The sequence below is a fragment of the Gavialis gangeticus genome, unplaced genomic scaffold (genome assembly GCF_001723915.1).
Source record: "Gavialis gangeticus isolate Ggan-Ray unplaced genomic scaffold, GavGan_comp1, whole genome shotgun sequence".
NCBI lineage: Eukaryota > Metazoa > Chordata > Crocodylia > Gavialidae > Gavialis > Gavialis gangeticus.
The window spans coordinates 14,599,690-14,623,887 of record NW_017728991.1 but is presented as its reverse complement, the minus strand read 5'-3'; the positions used below and the strand labels follow the sequence as shown (position 1 = coordinate 14,623,887).

General features: G+C 47.7%; 1 protein-coding gene across 3 annotated transcripts in view; it reads left to right on the top strand.

The window, feature by feature from the left end:
* HID1 (HID1 domain containing) overlaps positions 1-22,547 on the top strand; it is a 45,217-nt gene extending 22,670 nt beyond the window's left edge. For 2 of the 3 annotated variants that reach the window (XM_019517949.1, XM_019517964.1), the window contains 15 exons: positions 5,109-5,215; positions 5,787-5,903; positions 6,943-7,165; positions 7,730-7,786; positions 7,891-8,034; positions 9,630-9,720; positions 10,195-10,346; positions 11,630-11,708; positions 12,520-12,684; positions 13,392-13,619; positions 14,171-14,304; positions 20,091-20,171; positions 20,617-20,708; positions 21,149-21,307; positions 22,018-22,547. In XM_019517949.1, the coding sequence (XP_019373494.1) occupies positions 5,109-5,215; positions 5,787-5,903; positions 6,943-7,165; positions 7,730-7,786; positions 7,891-8,034; positions 9,630-9,720; positions 10,195-10,346; positions 11,630-11,708; positions 12,520-12,684; positions 13,392-13,619; positions 14,171-14,304; positions 20,091-20,171; positions 20,617-20,708; positions 21,149-21,307; positions 22,018-22,081 (1,893 nt within the window). In that variant the 3' untranslated portion in view covers positions 22,082-22,547. The remainder of the gene's footprint in view (positions 1-5,108; positions 5,216-5,786; positions 5,904-6,942; positions 7,166-7,729; positions 7,787-7,890; positions 8,035-9,629; positions 9,721-10,194; positions 10,347-11,629; positions 11,709-12,519; positions 12,685-13,391; positions 13,620-14,170; positions 14,305-20,090; positions 20,172-20,616; positions 20,709-21,148; positions 21,308-22,017) is intronic. The other variant, XM_019517957.1, reaches the window with a different exon arrangement.
* Positions 22,548-24,198: the final 1,651 nt, after the last annotated feature.

Sequence of the window (24,198 nt, the reverse complement as noted above, 5' to 3'; positions counted from 1 at the left end):
CGACCAAATTTCCTAGCGTGTCCTGCAGGGGCCCCACGTTACCTGGTACCTTCTTTTTGCCCCCTATGTATTTAAAAAAGGACTTTTTGTTGTCCTTGATCCAGGAAGGTAGTCCCAGTCCCATTTCTGCCTTGGCCTCCCTGACTGCCCCCCTACATTCCCAAGCAACTGCAGTATAGTCCTCCCTGGTGATGGCCCCTCCTTTACATTGGGCGTGCGCCTCCCTTTTAGCTAGGAGACATTCCCGGATGCTTTGGTGAGCCATAGGGGCTTTTGCACCCTCCTGCTCCCTTTGATCCATGTTCTCAACTTGATATCTGCTTTCACAAGAAATTAATTTCTCCGCTCAACATTTCCTGAGTTTCTAACATTTAAGGGTTTAGTTAAACCATGGGATTCTTGAAAGGCCACTCATTTGCTCCAGCCATCTTTGTTACACATCCAGGAGGTGTTGCATGTGGGCATAAGCTATTCTGCTCAAGTCATTAGAACTATGATATCCAAGTTTCATCCCACTGACTACTTACAAAGATCCCTGAGGGCCAAAAGGAAGGAACAAATTACAGGTGCTGTTATCTTTCATATAAAAGAAGCAGCCTGTGGTGATCGTTAATTAATTATCTCCTGTTTGTATAGCACTTTAAATGTGTGTTGAGTGTTGCATAAGCACAGAGCATAGCAAATCAGGCCATGCAGCAAGCTGTCATGACCTACACAGCCTTCACAGGTCAAACGTAATACTCCATTCCAGTCCAGCCTTCAACCTAGGCATTTGGATTAAGCTGGGGTCTTGCATGCCTGGATCTGTACTATTCATGGACCATGGCACCTTGTCAAAGATGGAGAGAGGTTGCAGATAGGATTGCAGGGCATCATGGACCACGTGACTTGGCTACTTCTGCAGTAGGTAAAGGCAAACGTAGGACTAGAGCTGTGTGTGATGGACTGGGGATGAAAGGGCTTTTGTGTCACTTGCAACATCTGCAGAACTGTAGGCAGCAAAATGGTGAGTTGTTGAACTGAACAAGCTGTAAATAATTCTGGAGCTACCACTTATGTCCTTCCATGATGTCCATTCGTGCTGATTTAAACCGACCTGTCTTGACCTCATGGTACATCATTGTTTCATTGTCTTTGGGATGGTGTTGGCTAGAAGCACCTGCTAAAATCCATCAGCCTGCTGTTGCTTAGATGTGGGATCTAGAGCAAACAGGATATGCCCCTAACTTAAAATCTGGGAGAATTGGTTCTTTGGCATCGGTAATAATTTTGGTGACTTCATTGGCATGGTTCAGCTTTTGAAACTTAAACCAACCTGTGGAATTTAAAATGATAGTGCCAGGACCTTCTGGGATTTGAGGTAAATGGAAGACTGGACTTAGTGGTTGCTGAATGGGAAGCCTTGTATTTCAGTAGTGAAAGGAACTGGTGTCTCGATGGTAGGGAAACTTAATGCCACAGGCTTGCACATTTGGAGCCATTTTTATAGGTGCACACACCACTGGCTTTAGATAGAGCTGATATACTGGGCATCACTTAAAATTAGACCCTTGGGCAGGAGACCTATATTAGCTACCATTTTGGGTGCCAGTCTTCATTTAGTTCCTACTTTGTCTTCACTTCCCAGATCATAAAATAGTCCTGTTTTATCATACCTACCTTACTTGCTCTGTGCACAGATCTTGTTAAATTCCCACTTCTTCCCCATAAAGTTAGATTAGTGATTGCCTAAATTTCTTTCTTTTAGAGTCAGTAAAACAAATCCAAGGATCTGGCATTACTGAGCCCTAAAGAACTGGCCTATAGAGAACACTTCATTCTCCCTTAAAGGAGCATACCAGAATGCATTTGCTTTTAATATGCAGCTGGAGGCATTTTAGGATTTTACTTGCTGAAGAAATGGTGCAATCTAGAGAAGTGGAGCATAAATATGTTTCTAAGCTCTTGGACTCTGGCCTCAGTAGTGGAAACAAGATGCTTCTTTTCCCTGTTGTTCCCAAATGGGAAGAATAATGATCTTGTGCCTAAGATGATATAAAATCTTACAAAATTATGGCCTGAAGGAGACCTCACAAGGTCATCTATTCCAATCCCCTGTTCAAGGCAGGATCATCCCTGTCTAAACCATCCTAGACAAGTCTGTCTAACCTATTCTTAAAACTGCTGAACAGCCCTCTCATACAACTTCTTTGCGCCATGACCAGTACTCAGATTATAGGTCTGGAGATCATTGTTTTAATCTTTTCGCTCAGTTCACTTGAGCCCAGACTTTCAACTGGCATAAATCGACATAACTCCAGTGCAGTCAGTGGAATGAAACAGATTTCCACCGCTGCAACTCTGGTCCTCTCTCTCTGTCTCCTCTATACAATATGTGCAATGCCTAGCCTGCAGAGGATAGATCGGGGTGGGCAATTATTTCGGGTGGAGAGCTGCGTATTGAGTTTAGCAAGCCATCAAGGGCCGCATGACAGGCAGCCAGGGGCAGATAAATATTAATTTTCTAAATTTTTAGGGGCCCCGCGGGCTGGATAGAATGGCCTGGCGGGCTGCATTCGGCCCATGGGCCACATTTTGCCCACCTCTGGGATAGATCATCATCGATGGTTTGATGTCTTTATTGCATGCTGCAAACACTCAGGTGGAAGATGGGGTAGAAATAGAAAACATTACTTTATACCTGTCTCTGTGGTACGCTGGGCACGGGCTAACTGCTGAGCTCCTGTACTCTGGCTGGTGGGCTTGTTACGGACCAGGCCCTTAATTCTGTACAGGTCAGTCTTGGAGGTTTTCAGGGATAATGACAGCTCTCCCCTCCTCTTGCTTGTACTGTAGAAAGGCTGTGGTGACGACTAAAGCTCCAAGCAATGGATGCAGGAAGTTTCTTTCCTTCAAAACTGGCTTGTGAGCCCATCGGTGAGAGCAGAAAAGAGTTGCCTGGCATGCACTGGTTGAAGAGTGGCAGTAGGAGGCTGGTCGGGTATGGCTGAGTGGGCACCGGCTGGAATGGCTGGCACTGCCCTATCCTTACAAAGCAGCCCGAGCTGGAAACATGATCCTCTTGGCAAACACGCACACTGCCATTGTTTCTCAGAGAGCAGAGGACTTTAGCAGCTTGTTCCTTTTGCTGGCATTTGGTACAATCCTGGGGCAACATTAACTCTGTGCTTACCTAGCCAGAGGGCTCATTCCTGGAGGCTTGTGACACCAATGAATAGAAGGAGCCGGGGTCCCTATCAGTAAAGCCACGCAGCTTCATCACATACTGGAACAAGGGTTTGATCTCCAATGCACCTGCATTTTCTAACCTGCTTTTATTTTGGCTCCCTTTAGCAGCTAGTTATGATCCCACATAGTAAGACATTTTAGCGCGGGATCTTGGCAGCATCCCTCTTTATGATTTAAATACACAGGCTTTTATAAGCAAGAGACATCCGAGCACAGGTTACGAGGGGAGCTCATCATACCATGTCCCAGTCCCAGCAGAAGGTGCAGAAATTCTAGCTGCACAGGTGTTCCAGGCTCTGCCAGCAGTGGGCAGGAGGGATCTGTGAAAGAGCCCTAGCTGTGTGAACGGTTGGCCTGCTGCTGCACTGGCTTTGTTGGCACTGGTGGTTGGGAGTGTAGGGAAGAGGCAGTTACGTTATGGGCATCCAGAGTAATTAGGGAAGCTGTCTGGTGAGACAGTAGCCCTGAGTGCCACAGGAAAAAGGCCACTCAGGGAATGCGCTTAATTGGCATGTTCCAATGGACCTTCTCTGTGTGCTAAAAGCCTTTGATGGCAGTATGTTCACTGGGCCCCTCGTACCCTGGAGGGTAAACGTGCAGCTTTCAATGGCTGTTTGTCCTCAAAGAGCTCCCTGGGAGGCCCATCTGTTCTGGCCAGGCAGCCGAACATGATGCCTAGCTCAGGGGAATGCTAGACCAATGCCAAGGGGAGGAAGAGAAGCTGCTTTGATAATAATGATGCATTATTTGTACTGCGGTAAGGCCTGGAGCACCTAAGCAGGGTTGCTAAGGTTTTAAATGATTAAAACAGACTTGTCACCTGCTAACAGCCCATTTCCCAGAAAGCAGGCATCTTGCCTTGGTCTTCAGTGCTCTAGAGAAAAGGCCAATGAAGGTGAGCGCTGTCAGCTGCTGTTGATCCCTGAAAGGTCTACGTCACTCATTGTCCCTTGGGAGGCAGCACTTTTCTCCATACATGCAGTGTGTACAGCCATGCATGGATCTAGGGTTTTGAAAAGGGGGGTGCAGGTGGTGTGGTGTATCATTGCATTAAATACAACACACATTTTATCCACTTAAAAGAGAAACTTGAAGCTTTCCTAATATGCTAGGGCTCAGTTATATCATTCATTTTAAGATCAAAACAAAAACAAATATAACTGTATTGTATTGTGCACTAATTTGCTGTCTTATACATGAAGTTAAAAAAAAACCCACAACAAACTAGGCAAAAATAGTACAAAGAGACTGTTTTATTAGTCCGGTAGTCATTATTGTTTAACAAATCTGAATAAGAGATGTATATTTTTACTAAATCTAGCCTTCTTGGGTATCTTGATAGTGCATCCAGCACTTCAGTATCACCTGAGTTAGTTACCCTGAATTCAAATAATCGCACCTGAGTTAAGGTTTTTTCTAAAACTAAAGACAGTCTTTTGGGCTGTGAAACAGCAGAAGCGGGACACTACCAGGAATACTTAACAGACATCAACTTTGTGGAAGAAAGGATAACTTGATTAAAATAACATCAAGACCATTAAGATGAAGGAGAGGGTTGTTACCACATGTGGAATACAAAGAGATTAGCAGGAATCAGGCACATCTCTAATGGGCCATGAAGTTAAATGACTTCCTTGATGCTGCCTGAATAGAAATGCTGCTGCCTCTCCTGGGCAGTTGGTTTTTAAGTTTGGGTGGAAAAGGAATCAAAGGGGGTGGCAACTGTATCACTGCCCCCTACCTGGATCCACCTCTCTGTATAGCCTCCCTGGCTGTACTGATGCCTGTTCTGTTGTGTTCTTTGCCCCTGGATTAACCCCTCATGTGCCTCAGGCTGTCATCCTGCATTTCTGAGCTCTGACCTGCCTGTTTTCCCATAGGATACTGCAGAGGATATTCACTCCATTGACAGCTGTGAGTACATTTGGGAGGCTGGTGTGGGCTTTGCTCACTCCCCCCAGCCCAACTACATCCATGACTTAAACAGGTAAGGAGGCCCCAATGCATGCAGGGCTGTGAGCTAAGACTGCATACAATAGAGCTCAGGAGATGCAGAGATCCCTGGAAATCTATCTCCTCTGGTATCAGTGCTCTCGTATGAGTTTGCCCCTTGCTTTTGGGGATGTTCATCTTTATTGCCCCAAGGGGATGAGCTAGGATGTCCAAGATGCAATGATTGTCAGGGGGCTGGGAGAAGAGCTGGCTGAAACGCAGAACTTCCATGTCATGGAAAACTTCATGATTCTGAAATGTTGTTTCATTCTGAATTGGGACCATAAAAATTCCCAACATTTGTTTTCGTTGGGGAAACAGGTTTTGAAAAAGTTTTGTCTCAAACTCAGTTGGGACTGAGATTTCCTGGAGTACCTGTTGCTGGGGAGAGCAGTTGTGTGTGTCCAGCATCACAACTGGGTGGTTCCAGCTGTCCAAAGTTACCCAGCATTATTGAGCGAGGAGCTGTCCTGTGAGAGCTGAGGGTTTTGGATTTCCAGTGACCTGCTTCTAGCACCCTCTCCCAGCTGGCTCCAGGACTTAGGCTCCCATTTTTCTTTTTTCAGGACAGAGCTGCTAAAACTCCTGCTGACCTGCTTCTCTGAGGCCATGTACTTGCCACCCTCTTCAGACAACAGCAACACCAACCCCTGGGTGCAGTTCTTTTGCTCCACAGAAAACAGGTAAGAGGGGGTGAGGGCAGGTGCCCAAAGCTTTGGAGAAGGGATAGAGGGGGAAAAGCTCTGCTCCCAGCCCCTAGCCCTCAGGCGGGGAATGCAGGCAGCGTGGGAGGCCTTAGACTGTGCTTTCCAGGTCAAGTCATGTAGTGGCTTTTTCTCAAGGCACATTCTAGTTCACGCTGCTCCTCCCTCCTCTGGATTTGGCTCATTTTCTCTATCTTAAAAGTTTTGACTCCACCCATGAGCCCAGGAAGTAGGTCACTATTATTCCTGTTTAAGGGACAGACACTGAGGCACAGAAAGGTGAAGTAACTTGGCTCAGGCTGTGGCAAGGAAGCAGTTGCAGAGCTACCTGGGTTGGGCTCAGGCATCACTGATTCTGTGCTCAAACGACTCAGCTTTTCCTTTTTGTTGGCTCGACTCTTGGCTGGAGCAGGTGTCTTGGTTCATTTTGCAGGTGCCGTTGTGATGAGTCCAGTGGGCTGGCAGCGTGCAGTTACGGGTGAATGCTGCCCCCTTGCGGCCCAGTGCTGGGTCCTCTGTAGGAATTAGCTACCTGAAGCTATCTGTGCGTCTGAGGCTAGAGCAGGGGCGGGCAATTATTTCTGGTGGAGGGCTGCTTACTGAGTTTTGGCAAGTCATCGAGGGCCATATGACAAGCAGCCAGGGGCAGCTGAATATTAATTTTCTAAATTTTTAGAGGCTCCTTAGGCTGGATAGACTAGCCTGACAGGCCGTATTTGGCCTCCAGGCCGCATTTTGCCCACCCCTGGGCTAGAGGAAGCCAGCTTGTTTCCTTTGGCTGGAGCGCTTTCAGGGTCCTGATGTCTCTTAGCTGGTGAGGAGGGCTGCAGGTACAGCCATGGAGGCCAGCATCCTTTATTTTGACCACAAGTACACCACCAGCTTCCCCCAGTATCCAGCACTTCTCACCTGGGAGCCCTGCTGGGGTGGGCTGGGAGGTCAGTCTGTTGCGATTTCCTTTGCAAGACCAGTGCTTCCCCCTTTCCATCCTTGAGTACCTGGCACGCCCCTCTTGCAGACACGCGCTGCCGCTCTTCACTTCGCTCCTGAATGTCGTCTGTGCCTATGACCCGGTGGGCTATGGGATCCCTTACAACCACCTGCTCTTCTCCGACTATCGTGAGCCCCTGGTGGAGGAGGCAGCCCAGGTGCTGATAGTTACTCTGGACTATGACAGCTCTACCAGTTCAAGTCCCACGGTGGATGGCACCACTACCAGCACTGCTATGGATGATGCAGATGTAAGTCACCCAGTTACTCTGGGCCCTTGTGGCAGATCCTTTTCTTACAACTCCTCCTGATGCTGCTTCTTGTCTGCTGAGGGCTTCTATAGACATGTCTGCATCCAAGCCCAGCTTTCTTCTTCTCTTACTGTGCCTGTGTATGAAAGGGTAATGGTGATGATGAATAGTACCAGCAGCCACCAGGACATGCAGAATGGAGTTATTTTTTTTATGTAGAGCCGTGGCAAGGGTCTACAGCAGATCCAGACTCCTTATGCTGACCTGCTCTAAATACTGTCCTGAAGGGGCAATCTTCAATGGCCACTAGCTAGAAATGATCTTTGTGGCTCATAGGTAAAAGAGCCTTGTCTTATCAGTGCCCCTCTGAGCCATCTGGTTCCCAGGTTTTGAAGCATTGCCATGGAAGCATTTGGGTCCTCCAGAAAGCAGAGCCAATGTAAGTGCCTAGCTTATGACACCAGATGGTGGCTGATAAACTGGTAGCAAATGCCCCTTGCTTTGTGGTTTCCCAAGTAAACTCTGTTACTTATCAGTCCTTCTTTACCCTTTCTTTTAATGCAGCCTCCAGGACCGGACAACCTATTTGTGAACTATTTGTCTAGGATACACAGAGAAGAGGTAATGTGCTCCAATGTGGAGATGCTTTCAGATTGATTTCCTGTTGGCTAGGCTAACTGTAGGCCAGCTCACTGTGTTTCTCTACCCTCTTGGTTGTTTGTTGGCAGGATTTCCAGTTCATTCTCAAAGGACTTGCTCGTTTATTATCAAACCCCCTGGTCCAGACGTACCTGCCCAACTCTGCCAAGAAGATCCAGTTCCATCAGGAGCTTCTTGTTCTGTTTTGGAAACTCTGCGACTTCAACAAGGTGCGGCTCTGGTTGTGTTGTGTCCTTCCTTGAGCTGCACCAAGAATTGGTGGTGAAGCCAAGATCAAGGGGATAGAAATAGGAAAGGGACTGGGTCACCTTGAAATAGAGGGTATCTGAGGGTAGAAACAGAGGTCTGGTTGTGGTGGGGTGAAGTGGCCTGTGCTGGGACAGAGCAGATTCTATTTGGATGTTCCTCGTATGTGTCATTGGACAAGGCCCAAACTCTGCTGTGAGAAAAAATGTGGGAACAGTTTGTCCTGCGACATTGCAGAGGGCATCTGAATTCCTAACCCCAGCCATGTGGTAGGATAGGGGACCCAGGCATCCTACAAGCCAACACTTCCATCGTAATCCCAGCTGTTTTTCACTTCAGGGCATGCATCTGCAGGTGCAGTTTTGAGGGCATGTCTTTTGTGCTGCACATCAGGAGAACCCCATAGGGCTTCCTGCTTGCAGACATGTGCCCTGGCATGGGGCCAGGTACCTGGGCTGTTTTCCTGCAGAATTGGACACCTGAGGCCCTAAGAGAAGCAGGGGCCCGATCTTGTGGGACAATGACCCTGGGCAACATCTGTACCTGACAATCAGTTGGGATCAGCTTTGCCAGGATGCATCTGTTTCTAGCCTGGCTGGCATGGAGCATATGCCCAAAGATGGATTTCTGGCATTGAAAGCATACAAAGCCAAGTGTTTTTGGGTCCCATTGTCTTTTCAAATTGGTTAAATTTGCTGTTGCATCCCTACGATTCTGTCGAAAAATAACTTAATGGCACTACAGCACATTGTAATCCCTCTAACTAGCTAAGAGACACTGAGCTATTCTTTCTGTTTCTTTTTCTTCATTTATATTCACCCTTTTCCTCCTGCTTTCCCAGGCCTTCTCCCATACCCACTAGAAGTTTGTTGCATACCAGCAGGTTTGAGAAGTAGTGGTTTAGGCATAAAGTATGTGATGTGGGTGGCTCTGTCTGAGCTGACATCAGTGTAGAGGTTGGGGGTGATCATATGATGCAAGGATATCTGATTATGATGGCCCCCGATGAGTGGCTGGGATGCCCTTGGGTTCAGTTGGCCCTGCTTACTGGTGGGCAAGTAGGGGAGAACTTGTGAAACTGGTTGTGCTGGTCCCTTTGGGTGGTGGTAAGAGTGTGACCATTTGATAGCCGAGGCTCTAGTTCCTGTGCCTGATTACTGGAGTCCAAAGCAGAGCAGCGTGTGAGAAAGATCCTTCTAAATGATAGGGACCTGGAAACCCTGTGAAACAAGGGCTGTTTTTCATGCCTCATTCCATGTTCAAGGCCTGTTGGTTAGGCCCTGTTTAGAGGCTGACCAATTCCTTTCCTTCCCTTGTTATTGGGTGGTTGAGATCAGTGAGTAATAATACGTTATTAAAATGGATACTGATTTTTAGAGATCTCATGACATGAGATACACAAACCCAATGGGAGCTGCAGATTCTCAGCCTCTCTGATATGTTGCCTGGAGTGCTGCTTGTTCTAATGAGCATTTGGCTGGGACTATAACCAATATGAGACCTTTGACCAACGTGGATGTTAGAAAAAACTCATAGGAGATCCTTCCTTCTCTTTCAGAAATTCCTCTTCTTTGTGCTGAAGAGCAGCGATGTCCTGGACATCCTGGTCCCAATCCTCTATTTCCTAAATGATGCCCGAGCTGATCAGTGTAAGTGTACTGTCTGCTGTTCCAAAGGCTTGTGGTTCAACTTGAGCTCTAGAGACGCATCTCTTATCCTCTCTCTGGGGAGAGATGAACAATGGGTCTTGTCCTGCCATAAATTGGGATTAACTCATCAGAAGTTACAGTGCTGTAAATGAGAGGGAAAACTAGATCGTGCATGTCTAATTCAGGGCTCAGTGAAAAAATTTAATGGAGAAAAAAAGCAATTCCATGCAAATCCTTCATTTATTGTCTCCATTCTGCCACCTTATTAATTTCCTACTGGAGACAGGACTGAAGTGTGAGCTTTCCCTTGTGTCAATAGGTACCCCCATCTTCTGGCCTTGTACTGGAGGTGGAGATAGGGTCACCTAATGTAGAGTGAGAGGTTTGGTTGTGTTTCTCCTGTGCTTCTTCTCTCCTCCCTGCCCTTTTTCCTCTACTTGCCATCTGGCTTCAGCACTGTGCTTCTGTCTGCAGCACGAGTGGGGCTGATGCACATCGGTGTATTCATCCTGCTTCTGCTCAGCGGGGAGCGTAACTTTGGGGTTCGACTGAACAAGCCATATTCCGTGAGAGTGCCCATGGATATCCCCGTCTTCACGGGGACGCACGCCGACCTTCTCATCATAGTGAGTTTGGCACTGCCTATTCCTGCCAGTGGTAGCTCAGATTTCCTTTGATTCCCTTTCTGTCATTGCCTTCAAAGTACAGGTCCCTTCCAGCCCATGGGATAGTTAGAAAGTCATGGACGTCCATCTGGGATGTATCTGTGCATTTCTTCCTTGCATTTTGTGAACATGAGAGAATACTTCCTTCAGTCTTTTTCTGTTCCTTGCTCTTGTTAGAGGGTGGGTTTTCTGAAATGCAGGGTACTGGTTTGGAGGTGGACATTTCTCCCAGATGGCTTTTGAGGAATTATGGATGGCAGGAGGTGGCTGAATTTTATGGTCATTAGAGCTGGAAGACAGTTTCACCTCTCTTGGGAATCAGGAAATATGGGTTAATTTCCTGGCTGTAGCCCAAGTACGTGGTGTAGCTGTGAGCCTTTGGATGTCTGCTTCCTAAATTGCAAAAGGGTGGACACAGTCGTGCTTGCCCCCACCTCCACAGGGCTGGAACAAAGTCAGAGTTATTTACAGTGTGTGGGAGGCATTTAGATATAGGGCAGAAATGCCTATTAACAAAGCTCTGTGTACTCTGAGTAGGTGAGTTCAAAATCCATCCTTGATCTCCGTGACTTTATGGTATAGCGGAGAAGAACTGCTACAGCAGCTTTGGCTGATACTAAATGATATGTGTTAATAAATCACCCAATCAGCAGGGGGTCCCGGGGGATATTTGCATATAAATTCAGTTTGCTATTGGTCTTGAATTGCCCATCCTGAAGACTTTTTTGCACTAGCATTCTAATGTAGTGGGGGTGTTGCCTAGGAACGGGAAGAGGCAAAGGGGGGGTGTCTTACTAGCTTAAGGGGCAGCTGAGGCTTTTGACACCTGAGGTAACAGCGGGTGCAATAAATCCCCAGTAAAATGGCCTGCTGGTATTTAAAGGGGCATTGTTAGACTCCAGGGTCAACGTCGGATTTGGATGAGTGGGGCAGTCCCTGCCTCTCTGTTGCATACAAGGCATCCTGAAACTCAGGAAGGTGGTGCTGCCTCAGCCTGCCAGCAGTTTCTGTTTTCAGTGTTTTAAAGTGTTAATCATACAGGCCAAGACGGATTCTTTGCACATGAAAGCCTAGAGCCTTGGAGCACTAGTTTGCAGCCAGGGCTGCCTTCCACACCTGTGTAATTGCAGTGTGTGCGGGGCCCTGCCTAGGAATGAATGGTGCCAGGAAGTTAGTGTGGGATGGTGCTGTGAACAGCTCAGCTCTGCTGCTTCTCCTATTGCTCAATGCCTCCCTTGCTGCAGGTCTTTCACAAGATCATCACCAGTGGGCACCAGCGGCTGCAGCCCCTCTTTGACTGCCTGCTCACCATCATTGTGAATGGTAAGTGGCCCTTGCTTTGGGGGAAAGCAGCCTGCAAGGGGAGACAGCCTGATTTCCCTTTATAATGACAGAGTAGGGACCCAGCTGCTGCCCATGTTTGGTAGCAATTTGCCCATCCAGTTGAGCTAGCAGCCATCACCAAAGGTGACAGGAACAGTCAACACAGATGATCTTTCTGTAGCATTTAGCTGGCTCGCATGAACCATCTCTGCATCCTTTGCTTTCTTGCTACGTTGCACATGCACCCTAGAAATGATGTCAGGTGGAGTCAAATGACCGTTAAATTGGAGGCTTTCCCTGCAGAAGAGGTGATGGCACAAACACCTCCCCAAGCCTGTAACTAAAAGGATGGCTAGAAGATGCAAAGAAAACGTGGCGCGCAGGGCTTGTGACATGCGGTGCTGACACTTGGTCAGCAGGTGGCAGGAGTTACCTTCTGCTGGAGACATCTGGACTTGTGGTTTTGTAGCCAGCGTGTTCCACTGCGGAACAATCTAGCTGTAGAGTTGAATCAAGGATACCAATGTTTGGGAGGTTGTTTTGAACCTCTGCCTTTGGACGTCAGTAGAGAGTGATACCACCTCTGTAGAATTCAATCTGCTGTTCTTAGAAACCCTATGGGAAAAAAAAATCTCTCTTTTTAGTTCCATTGTATTTTAATATGATTTACTGTAGGGCCCCATTGGGTTCATCCCTCTTGTATCCCATGAGGCTCTTCTTTAAGGCAGCTCAGTGGCATCAGTTCTTAGCTCCTTCTCATGAGTCCTGTTTTTTGCTCCATTTGTTCCCTTCTCTTTTTTTCCCCCCCTAGTGTCTCCGTATCTGAAATCTCTTTCCATGGTTGCTGCCAACAAGCTGCTGCACCTCTTGGAGGCCTTTTCCACCACTTGGTTTCTCTTCTCTGCTGTCCAGAACCACCATCTTGTCTTCTTCCTGCTGGAGGTTTTCAACAACATTATCCAGTACCAGTTTGATGGTAAGAGACTGACTGTAAGCTAGTTCCCTGGCCCTTTCCACTGCTGTAGTTCAAGAGAGCATGGGGATGAATTTAGGAGAATGTCTTGCTGTGTGATATAAATTGATCATCCTTTTTTCTCAGAGAGAGACTGACTAGGTGAGGTCTTTTCTAGAGATGTTGACGTGGATGTAGCTACTACTGGTGCCAAGTCCCTGCTGCAAAATGCAGTGTGTACTTGTTACCAATTTGTGGGGGGAACCCCATGAGAACCTAGTACAGAGAGAGCCTAAAAGGCATGATGGGTAGCAGTCCTTCATCCCTACAGAGTTCCCACTGAGGTGGGATGGGCCCTTCCTTCCATGGAGGGAAGAGGCTTGTTGAAGTGGTACAGTGAGTAGGAAGAGGGAGATGCTAGAGTCGAGGAGCCACGCTTCAGTTGAAACGGCAGTCTGTAAAAACTCTTGAACTTCTGGGTTGCTCAGATGTCACTCTTGACTCTTCCCACCAGTCACTACGGTGTTTTACCTCGGGTAGAACCTGGCTGTCTCAGGCTTTGCTTATTCATCATAAAGAAGTACAAAATGGCACAAAAGCAGGATTTTCCCCTCTTTTACAAGTTACTATTACTGTTCCCTTGAAGGCAAGTTCCCCGAGGTAGATAATGGTAGTAGCAATTTCAAGAGTCTTTTTTTTTTTAAATCCACTTACTTTGCTGTGGTTCCCAGGGAATTCCAACTTGGTGTATGCCATCATCCGCAAGCGGAACGTATTTCACCAGCTGGCCAACTTGCCCACAGACTCGCAGACCATCCAGAAAGCCCTGCAGCGCAAGAAGAAAACTCCTGAGCCCATTTCTCGCACCAACTCCGAGGAAGGGGTCTCCATGGAGGGCTCGCGGCCTGCTGCTCCTGCCGAACCAGGGACACTGAAAACTAGTCTGGTGGCAACTCCAGGTCAGCCTTAACTTCTTTTTTTAGTGGTGAGGGGTGGGTAAGGAGGGCACAGATGTTTCTCTATAAGACATAGCATGGCTTCAGTCTTTATATGGGCTGTTGGAAAAGATCAAGAGATTGTCTGCACAAGAGAGCTATCAATTAAAAAAACAAACAAACCTGGCACAGAAAACCAGGGGCACATATGTATTTTGGTATAAGAATAGCTGATTGTAATTCAGCCTAAGTTGCAAGTCAGTTGAGCCCATGTCAGTTAGGAAGCTGAAATAAGCCTCTTATACTGAACGTGAGGGGCTGACATGGACTTTTGTCCCAAGTTAACTGCATCAGTGTGAGTTTACAGCTTGTATCATACTAGTGCATCTGCCTTGTGAACACACAGCACCTCCTTTGGAGTGTAAAAGCAAGGCAAATCCACCCATGTTCTGGTAGTGGGAGGACACTGCGTGAAGATGGAAACACTGGGAATACGGGTTTTTTTGTAAGACTTGGAAGATAAGTTACTTTGACCCTCAAGAATCCCCCAGACTCTCTTCTTTCTCTGAATCCAGGCATTGACAAGCTCACGGAGAAATCGCAGGTGTCGGAAGATGGGACCATGCGGTCCCTGGAGCCAGAGTCTTCACCGTCCCCATTAGAAGGCAGCCCACCATCAGCGGTTAGTGACACAGAGTCCTGGAGCGGGGTAAGGCCACGCATTTTCCTCCAGCCTGGAAAAGTTTGTAAAATGGCACCAAAGAGGGTAAAGCCTATGAATCCTGGAGAGAACCTGACAGACTCTGCCTCAGAATGGTTATCACCTGCAGGGTAACATGTGCGTCCCAAGCTGCACTGAAAAGCCATAGAGTTTAAAAATACCCTAGCTTGGTGGTTGCCAATCTTTGAACCAGCAGGCAAGCATCAACCCTCAGTTTCTTGTGGGCCACCATGTACCTTTATCACTGAAAAGTGGGGGAGCCCTGGTGCTGTCTGCAGACCAGCAAGGGACTATTTCCTATGGCTTCATGGACCCCAGGAGTCTGTGGACCACAGTTTTGGGGGATTGCTGGCCTAACACTGTTCTGGGTATTATGTGCCCATGTTAGCCCCAGGATCCCACTGCTTTGGCCATAAAAACTTTATCCCCAAACGCATGGAAAATAAAAACAGAATCTCACTATGATCTTGGGACCTGCCACCTCTTTGAGAGGAGCAAATGGGCGGATGAGAACCTGATGGTGTTTAACACTGAAAAATGCAAGGTTCTCCACCTTGGAAAGAAAAACCTGCAGCATCCTTATAGACTCGGCAGTGCTACACTGGCTAGCACCACGGAAGAAAGAGACTTGGGGGTCATCATTGACCACAAGATGAACATGAGCCTGCAATGTGATGCTGCGGCTAGTAAAGCGACCAAAATGCTGGCTTGCATCCATAGATGCTTCTCAAGCAAATCCCGGGACGTCATTCTCCCCTCGTACTCAGCTTTGGTGAGGCCACAGCTGGAGTACTGCGTCCAGTTTTGGGCTTCACAATTCAAAAAGGATGTGGAGAAGCTTGAGAGTGTCCAGAGAAGAGCCACGTGCATGATCAGAGTTCAGGAAAGCAGACCTTACAACAACAGGCTGAGAGCCAAGGGGCTCTTTAGCCTGGAAAAGCGCAGGCTCAGGGGTGATCTGATGGCCACCTGTAAGTTTATCAGGGGTGACCACCAGTATCTGGGGGAATGTTTGTTCACCAGAGCGCCCCAAGGGATGATGAGGTCAAACAGGTATAAACTCCAGTAAGACTGTTTCAGGCTGGACATAAGGAAGAATTTCTTCACTGTCGGAGCCACCAAGGTCTGGAATAGCCTGCTGACGGAGGTGGTTCAAGCACCTACACTGAACACCTTCAAGAGCAAATTGGATGCTTATCTTGCTGGGATCCTATGACCCCAGCTGACTTCCTGCCCTTTGGGCAGGGAGCTGGACTTGACCAGAGTTTTTTTCCCCACTGGTTACATTGTGCAAAATTGTTAACATTGTGCAAGCTCTTCAGCTGATCCCTTTTACGCAGTACTTCACAGCCCACGCTGTCCTTCAAGGCACACCTCATGTACATTTTCTCGTGGGCTCATTCCATGACAGGCAGGTTACAGTAGTGGAGGCAGCTCTGGTTTAAGTACTCGTTATCTAGGATGCTTAAGGAGCACAGTGGCAGGGTAGTTAAAGCATTCTCCCCGCAGCTCCAGAGGTGTGAGTTTGAGCCTTGCTCTGCAGAAGGCAGCCCCCACTGAGCCAGCTGGCTTGGTCTGGTTTACTGGAAGTGGCTGGACTCGATGTTAGTCACACATGGCTCCCTCCTATGCTGTTGGCTACAGGAACCAGTTTGCCGTAACAGCTCTAATCCCAGGAGCCATCTAGGCGTATGAAGACCTTTGAGTTGGACTTTTAATCTGGGATGTTTTTGTATCAGGAGGATCATTGCCTCTCCACCTAGTCAGCAGCAAGACAGTCCCATGGTACATCACACAATGCTTTCCCACCTTCCTTTCTGGGCTCCTGTAGTTTTGTTTGCCAGTCAGTCTCTCCTGTCTAAGTTCCCCTGGGACTGGACGGGGTAGTGGTTTTGCTTGGTGTGTGAGGGATTGCTTAGCCAAAACTTGGCTAAAATCAAGCTTTATTCCTAGTGAAATTTATTGTTTATATTATAGCATCTATAAACCCTAATCTGGACCAGTAGCCCTGTTTTGTCTCTTCCTTAAGTGATGGGTTATTTCAAAGACAGCTGTCTTCTGCTTCAGATGACATTGTCCTGGGAAGCCCACCTTACTGTAACAAGGTTTCATCGCATTTCCCCCGGTAACATTTTGAACTGAACCAGTGCTGCAGAATTTATATCTAGATTTCAGCTCCTGTCCTGGAAAGCCGGAAGCACTTTTTTGAAGGATAGGCTCTTCATAAGGCAGATATCTGTTCTTGTTAAAAACAAAGCAAGGGAAACTGCCGTGGTCAGCTAAAAGTTTACCGCTGATTTCTCATAAAGGTCATTGGTTGTTCACAGTTCATCTCCTCACCTCCGTGCCTGACTAGGATGGCACTTTGGTACATTTACATCCTTCAGACAAGGGGACTCGAATGCTGACAGTATCCAGCTGTCAAAGGTAGTTCCAGTGAGGCTACGTCTTCATATGGGTACTTGAAGGCCACGTCCCTTCGTGCCTAGGCAGCCAGATAGACTTACTCACACGTGAAAGGTGTAGTAGCACAAGGGCGCTGTGTTCTAGTGCACTCAACAGAAGATCCCAGTGCTCGAACCTATCTCTTCTAACAGCTCCCTCCATCTTTAGTTGCCCATAGGCTTGGGGCTCCATCACGTGGGTCTTTGGGTCTAGTCCTGGAGACACATGCATGTGAATTGCCCCACACATAAACAGGACTATTCACGTGTCTGCAGAAGTGGGGCCAAAAAGCAGAAGTGATGCACTGGGAGAAGAGGAAAGGTGAAGGTTGTAACTGTACTACCAGTGTTTCAGTTAGCTTTGTGCTTCTCTCCGTGGATCCAAGAAGGGTTGGATCATGTACGCATGATGTATTTTACTGAGCAGCAAATACTTCAATAAATCATGTCCCTTTATCTACAGTGGCCATTTTCTTACCCCATAGGGTGAAGCTTAGTCCTCTCCCCTCTAACTGATTTAAAACACTTCACTGGACTTTCATCATTGATCTTCCTCTTATCAGTGGGAGCCATCTCAAAAGCATCTTTGTTTAACATTCATATTGCCACATAAATCCTATCCCACTGCTCCCTAAATGTGTCAGCTAGATTCAGAACAGTGGGGAGAAGATGGGGAGGGTTGTGAGTGAAAGAGGAAGAGGAGTAGGTCAGGTTAACTAAAACAGGCATTTTTATATTGTTATAAATATATTTTTAGAGCCTGTGTGTAGGTGTGATGCTGCAGCTGAATAGGTTGAACCCTGAGGATGTTGGAACGACAAATGTTGCAAAACTGAACTGCCAGTTAGAGAGAATTCAAGAGAGCTGAGTTTCCCTGCGTGGTTTGCCTTCCCCTTTTGCCCTCTTCACTGCCTGGTGCTGGCTTTGGCCCTGATTCAGTAAAGCATGCGTCTGTCTTTAGAACCCAAATGGTTCCATTGGAGCCAATAAGACAAAATTAAATGTTCATTTAGAAAAAGGCCCGAGTATCTTGCCATCTGGAGCTTTAATCCATCAGCCTTCCGTGGAAAATGCTCATTGGTAGTTGCACCTTTGTGCAGAAGTAATGACTCCCTGCTGACCAGCAGCTGGATTGAGCTGTTTCCCACATAGCAACACTTAGGATCATACAAAAGTGGAGTTGGAAGGGACCTCAGGAGGTCATTTAGTTCAGCCCCCTGCTTAAAGCAGGACCATCCCTGACTCGGTCATCCTAGCCAAGTGTCTGTCCAGCCTATTCTTCCACAACTTTTCTAGGTAACCTGTTTCAATGCTTGATTAGCCTTATATTCAGAAAGGACCTCAGTCTCCAACCTAAATTGTCCCTGTTTCAGCTTAAGGCCATTGCTCCTAGTCCTGTCCTGTCCTGTCCAGTCTGCTTACATGACGGCACCTTGAACTTGTGCCCAGTTCATGCTTTCACTGGGGGGAAAAAAAGCATCGTAGCCTAAATTTCTGGTGCTTCTTGTTGTGAAGATGAACTGCGCATAAACCCAAGCAGAGCTGTTTTTCTGCATCTATGAGTATATAGCATGGGCGGGCACTTATTTTGGGCAGAGGGTGCTTACTGAGCCATCGAGGGCCGCATGACAAGCAGGTCAGGGCAGATTAATATTAATTTTCTAAATTTTTTAGGGGCCCTGCGGGCCGGATAGAATGGCCTGGTGGGCTGCATCCAGCCTGCGGGCCACGTTTTGCCCACCCCTGGTATATAGGTATAGACACTGACTTCAAGGACCTAGAACTGCTTCTGTTCATCTCCGTGGGGCTTGTTCATTCTGAGCCATCACTAGGAAAACATGAAAGTGGGCTGTGGTGTCAAAAATGGGGTCTTCTGTCCTGCACAAAGAAGTCCTGAAATGATTTTAACAGGCTTATCCTTCTACCTTGTTTTGTGATACCCAGGTCTTAGACAGACAGACGTCCTCTGTCTGCCTGTCTGTCTGTGTCTCTTTGTGACTGAAGAAACTAGGAGGAATATGCCACTATTAATACAAGGAAGTAAAACCTGGCCAGAGATGTTTTAGTCAGAGTCTCTTTAAACTCTTTGTTCAAAATGCTCAAAGGCAAATAGTGATTTTGTTGCTTGTTTTTTGGACAAGGCACTTTAAAGAGCCTGATTTACTGGAGGTGCTGAGAGTGTAGCCTCAGAAAATGAGATCCCTTGAAGATGTGTCCAGATGGGCATCAGAAACACATGTCCAAAATCCCTGCTTACATTTGAAAGCTTCAGTCTTATTAGTGACTGTATTGTTCCAGCTGTATGTCAACCTTTGGTCCCCCCCACTGCCCCTGCAAACATATTATTAAACTAGCACTCATTCTGTGTACAAAACCAGTCTAATTCAGGCCACCCCATTAATCTTTTCCATTTGCTGTATTTTGGGCAGGTGAGGTTTTTTCAGAGTGGTTTCTATTGTAGTATTTTAGCGCATTTAAACTTTTGAGCCCTTTTCTTGGTTATTTCAGTCTTCTGTGGGCTTTTATGAGGGCTATAGCAATTTAGGGCTTTATCTGCAGTTACTAATTCCTCTTTGGGGAAAAGGTGTACCTGCCCCCCATCCCCTTGCCCTCTCCCCCTGAAAAATCCAAACTGAACCTGAAAATATGGGATTTGACATATCATTGGAGCAATATAGTACATACCTTGAGCCTTCAGGAACATCAGAAGCAAGCAAAACCAGAACTGCCAATTGCTTTGTCCCTTTCAGGTCTCATGAGAACACAAGAACTGCCATTTACTGGGTCAGCCCATAGGTCTGTCTTGCCCAGTGTCCTGGGTCACACAGTGGCAGAGAGGATGCTGAAAGGGGGAGTGAGTTGGGTCTGACCAGGGTTTTTTCCCACTGCTCCTCTCTCACTTGCAGCCTCCAGCATTTAAGGTCTAGGAAGTTCTGATTCAGAGGCTATACCACTAACTCCCATGATCAATAGTTGCTGATGCCCCTTTTCTCCAAGAATTTGCCCAATCCCTTTTTGAATCTGGCCAAATTGTCAGCTCCTTTAACTGCTGACTCTCTTAGCAGAAACATGAAAGACAGTAGCCAGAGGCATAACCCTGGGGCTTCCTCACAGTGTAACCCCTTCTGAAGACATAACAGGTCTTTTTTGCTGCTCAAGGCTAGTACCAAACAAGGGGGTAAATGTAATGCTGATATTGGTATGTTTTTCCCTGGGACGTGATCAGGCTGTTTTGTACGGCAATACACTGGGGATGGGGCAGTTTTTGACACAGACCAGATGCCCCTGCTTTGCTCCATGCTTGTGCTGACTCTGGTTTAATCTTAACAGGAGACATCACAGCCCAAGCAGGAGCGAAGGCGGCTGTCCAGTGCATCCTCAACCGGGCAGTGGTCCCCAACTTCTGACTGGGTGGGTAAACCCAGGGTAGAGGAAATAGATGGCAGAAGAAACTCCTGCTTCCCGAGTGGGGGCATCTCAGCTGTGCTGAGGCAGATGTATCTGAGGGAATTTAAGTGGATTTGGGGCCTGATCCCCTGACATCCATGGAGTGTCTCATAGACTTCAGTGAGTTGGGTGCATACCCAGGCTTCTGTATTAGAGCGGAAGATACCTTGGGAAGAGGGAGAGACCCTGGGTGTGACAAGGTCCCTCGTCAGGGCTTCCTTCTGATGTGCTGTTCGTTTTAGTAGGTACACACCCCTTGTCAGAGACTTCTAAAACCAAATACACAGCATGTTGAAAAGTGAAATACCTTCTTGAATACCAAGGGATTAGGTACTAATCCACAAAACATGTGCAACCATCTCCACGGGACACTGATTTTTCTTGCTTGCGGGGGGGCTTTCACCTGCAGGTGATCTCTTGGAAGTCAAAGCTGCCTCTCCAGACAATCATGAGACTCTTGCAGGTGCTGGTCCCTCAAGTGGAAAAGATCTGCATTGATAAGTAAGTGCATTCAGGAAGGGGCTGAGCTGCACAAAGATGTGTGTGGAGCCCCTCGGATTGGGGGCCAGCTATGGGGGTGGGTGTGAGTAGCTATAGCCTATGATATCATATAGACCCAGGGATTGAGAACCTAAAGCCTGTGGAGTCACTGGATATGGCTTGCCATGGCAGGGCTTCAGCAGCATTTGGTGGTGGGGGCTTCCCTTGTGCCATGGGGAGCTCCTCTGTGCAGTGTTTGGGTGAAGTGGTTGCAGTGGCTGCAGGTGCTGGCCCACCTCAGCCCTGGGTTAGCACCACCTGCGTCTTCCGTAGTTGAGTCCACTGGCCCTTTGCGTATGTATATGTGCATGGTGTACGTGCTTGTTGGGTTGGGACTTTCTGCTGTAGCCTTTGCCACGGGGGGGCAGCTGAGGATGCGCATGTTCTCTCGCTTTCTGCAGGGGCCTCACGGATGAATCCGAGATCCTCAAGTTCTTGCAGCATGGCACGCTGGTGGGACTGTTACCTGTCCCTCACCCCATCCTGATCCGCAAATACCAAGCTAACTCGGGCACTGCCATGTGGTTTCGGACCTACATGTGGGGAGTTATTTATCTGAGGTAACCTAGCTAGGTGCAAACAAAGCCCATTTCCCCCTAACAACAGAGAGGTTTCTGTGGGTGTGTTTGCTCCGCAGAGGGCACTGCCATCTCGAGGCTTGTCAGGCATCAGTCACTTTGAGGAGTTGTTCATGTATTCATGTTGCGTCCCTCGTACCAATGTCAAGTTAACGTCAGAGGAATTGCAGATGACAAGTAATCTGGTAGAACCCGCTGCAAGCCCACTTCCTCATCAAGTCCCACCCAAGGAGGCTGTGTGACTTGTTCCAGGTCACACAAGATAATGGTGATTGGGGGCATGGAGACTGGGTCTCCCAGGCTTTGGGCTAGCACCTTCCCTAGCATATCCTTCATTTATGAAATGGTGGGTGAAGTTGTAGCTGCTCTAGGACTTGCCTCTTCCAGTGAGGGGCGCTAGAAAAGGTAGCAACGGGAGATCACAGATGCACCAATACCTTTCTCTTCAAGCAGGAAGCCTCACAGCCTGTGGAGGGAATTGCAACTCTTCTAATGTCTGCCTCTGCTTACAAGAGGCACTACCGGGGATTGGTGTGGAAGGATTTCTCAGCACTTCATAGTTACGGCAGACTCCTCTTTGCAAAACCATCAAAGTCCTGAGGACCCAGTCCTGGAATCCCAACTGGCGGGTGCGCGTGCCTGGCACATCACTCCATTGTGCAGAAAATAACACGAATGTGTTTCCCTTCCAGGAATGTGGATCCCCCGGTCTGGTATGACACAGACGTGAAGCTCTTTGAAATTCAGCGAGTCTGAGAGCACAGGGAAGAGGGCACTTACCTCTACTAAAGGAAAACACTGGAAACAAGACCTTGCTGTGTGCTGCTTCATTACAGCTATTCCCGCATTTCACAGCCAGCTGCGAGACCAAAAGGACAATCATTTCCATTTCCCTACATATCATTTTAAGCTTTAAGGAGGACCTGTGAGCAGATCCTTATCCCCTTGCTCACTCCTTCCCCCTCCTTTCCTAGCAACCTTGAGTGAGAGATGCCTAAGGACTGTCCCTTGTGTTGTTGCACTAGAAATCAGACCATTCATAGCTTTTCTGTCCTCTCACTCCTGGCTTTGGTTTGGAGACCAGTCTGAGCCATATCAGCCACAGCTTAAGAGTTTCTCCACTTGGTCATGTCCCAGCCAGATTCAGCATATAATCAAAAAGATTCAATAGAAAGAGTTAAACTGAGTCATGGAGGGAAACTGCTACTACTGCAGGAGGGGAGTGTTAGACATACAGAGGGGTTTTGCGTGGTTCTTTTCCCAAAGAATTGGTTCTAACACCCATCAGGTTGCAGGTCTTCTTGCTGCTGTCTTGCTTCACTCTGTACTTGCTGCTGTCTTGCTTCACTCTGTACAGTTGTGGGGATCTTTATTTAATGAAAAGGGAATGCTGAAGGAGATCCACTTTGTCCTGGTCTCTATTTTACATCCCGCCTTTCTTCCCCTTCTTTGGAAACTAGTGTTAGGTTCTTGTAGCAGCTGAGGCTTCAGTGCAATAACAAGATCTACTCTCCTTCTTCCTTCCCCACCTTGTCGCTGCCTCAGAGATTTGCAGACCAGGAATGTTACTCTGGCTTTGCAGGTGGACTGTTGCAGCGAACAGGGTGGGGTGTATGTGTTTTACAGCCCCTTGGAAAGCTGTGTGCAATCATGGAGAATCAGGGCAAAGGCTGGGAGGGCTAGCCTAGGGGAGGCAACAGCAAGCTGAGCCTGACAAGGAGAAAAAATAAGGATGTGTTGCCCTCCTTCAGCCTTCTCCAATTGATTGATGAGCTGGTTTGTTTGGATTTGGAAGGAGCTGTGTCATTATTGGGCAGGCAGGTTGTCACAATGGAGGGCATTTGGAGAAGGGTGAAAGGGGTGGGTTGTCCACTGCTTTTTCAGTGCCAGGCATTGAGGGAGGGTCTTGGGGACATCCCAAGAAGCATGTTGAAGGCATGATTAAAATGGTTGCAGCTAGGCAGGAGGGACTCTGGGGTAAAGGTAAATTCTTCCAGGCACCCGGATGGGTTCTGGATTCAAGAAAGCTGGCTTGCTTTGGAGCCCAAGTGCGGTAATGAGGAGCCTGAACTTTGCAAGGTCAAAGGAGATCAGCTCCTAGCTCATGAAATGGATTAAGTGCAGGTTGCAGACTGGACTATGTCCTGAGGTCTGAACCAGATCACTGGAAGGGCCTTCTTGCAACTCAGCTCTATTTTTGACCACAAAATGAGCAGGATTCCCCATCCAAATGTTCCCCATCATGTAGCCCCCAGGGTTGTGCTCTGTCCAGGGATGAAAAGGGTTTGGCATCTGTAATCCAGTGAGTCAGGTATAGGTGACTCTGAGTTGACCATTCACACTATCCATAAGTATGGGGGCAGGTGTGTTACAGCAGCTCCCTTGTTCTTCTCTCCTTTCCCCCCAACCCATGTGTGACGACCTGAGTGTTGCACAACCAGCCGTATTGCTTTTCTTCTGTAGAGAGGTCTGCTTTCATATAAGCAGCCTGCTGACCTAGTAGTGAACCCCTCTCCCTGTTTGGGTGCTGAAGGTGGACTAAAGCCCCCTGCCCAATTGAGCTCCCTGAAGTGTAGCCTGGAAGACCACTGAAGAACAAAGGCTGCATAGGGAAGAGAGCATTTCCTCTCCCCATGCCTCATCCATTTTGCCACCTTTCACCCCCCACCCCCCGCCTCCACCTGTATATAAAGACATTCACAGATTGAACTCTATATTTTGCTTGGAATATTTCCTGTCTTAAGAATGTGATTGGGTGGTGCCCTTGGTGATGGGCCAGCCCCTGATTGTACTGCACTTACACTTCTCAGCTGGAGAGGGGCCTTATGTCCTAGGCACTGGCTTCTCTCCCCACCCCTCCTTCCCTGGTTTTG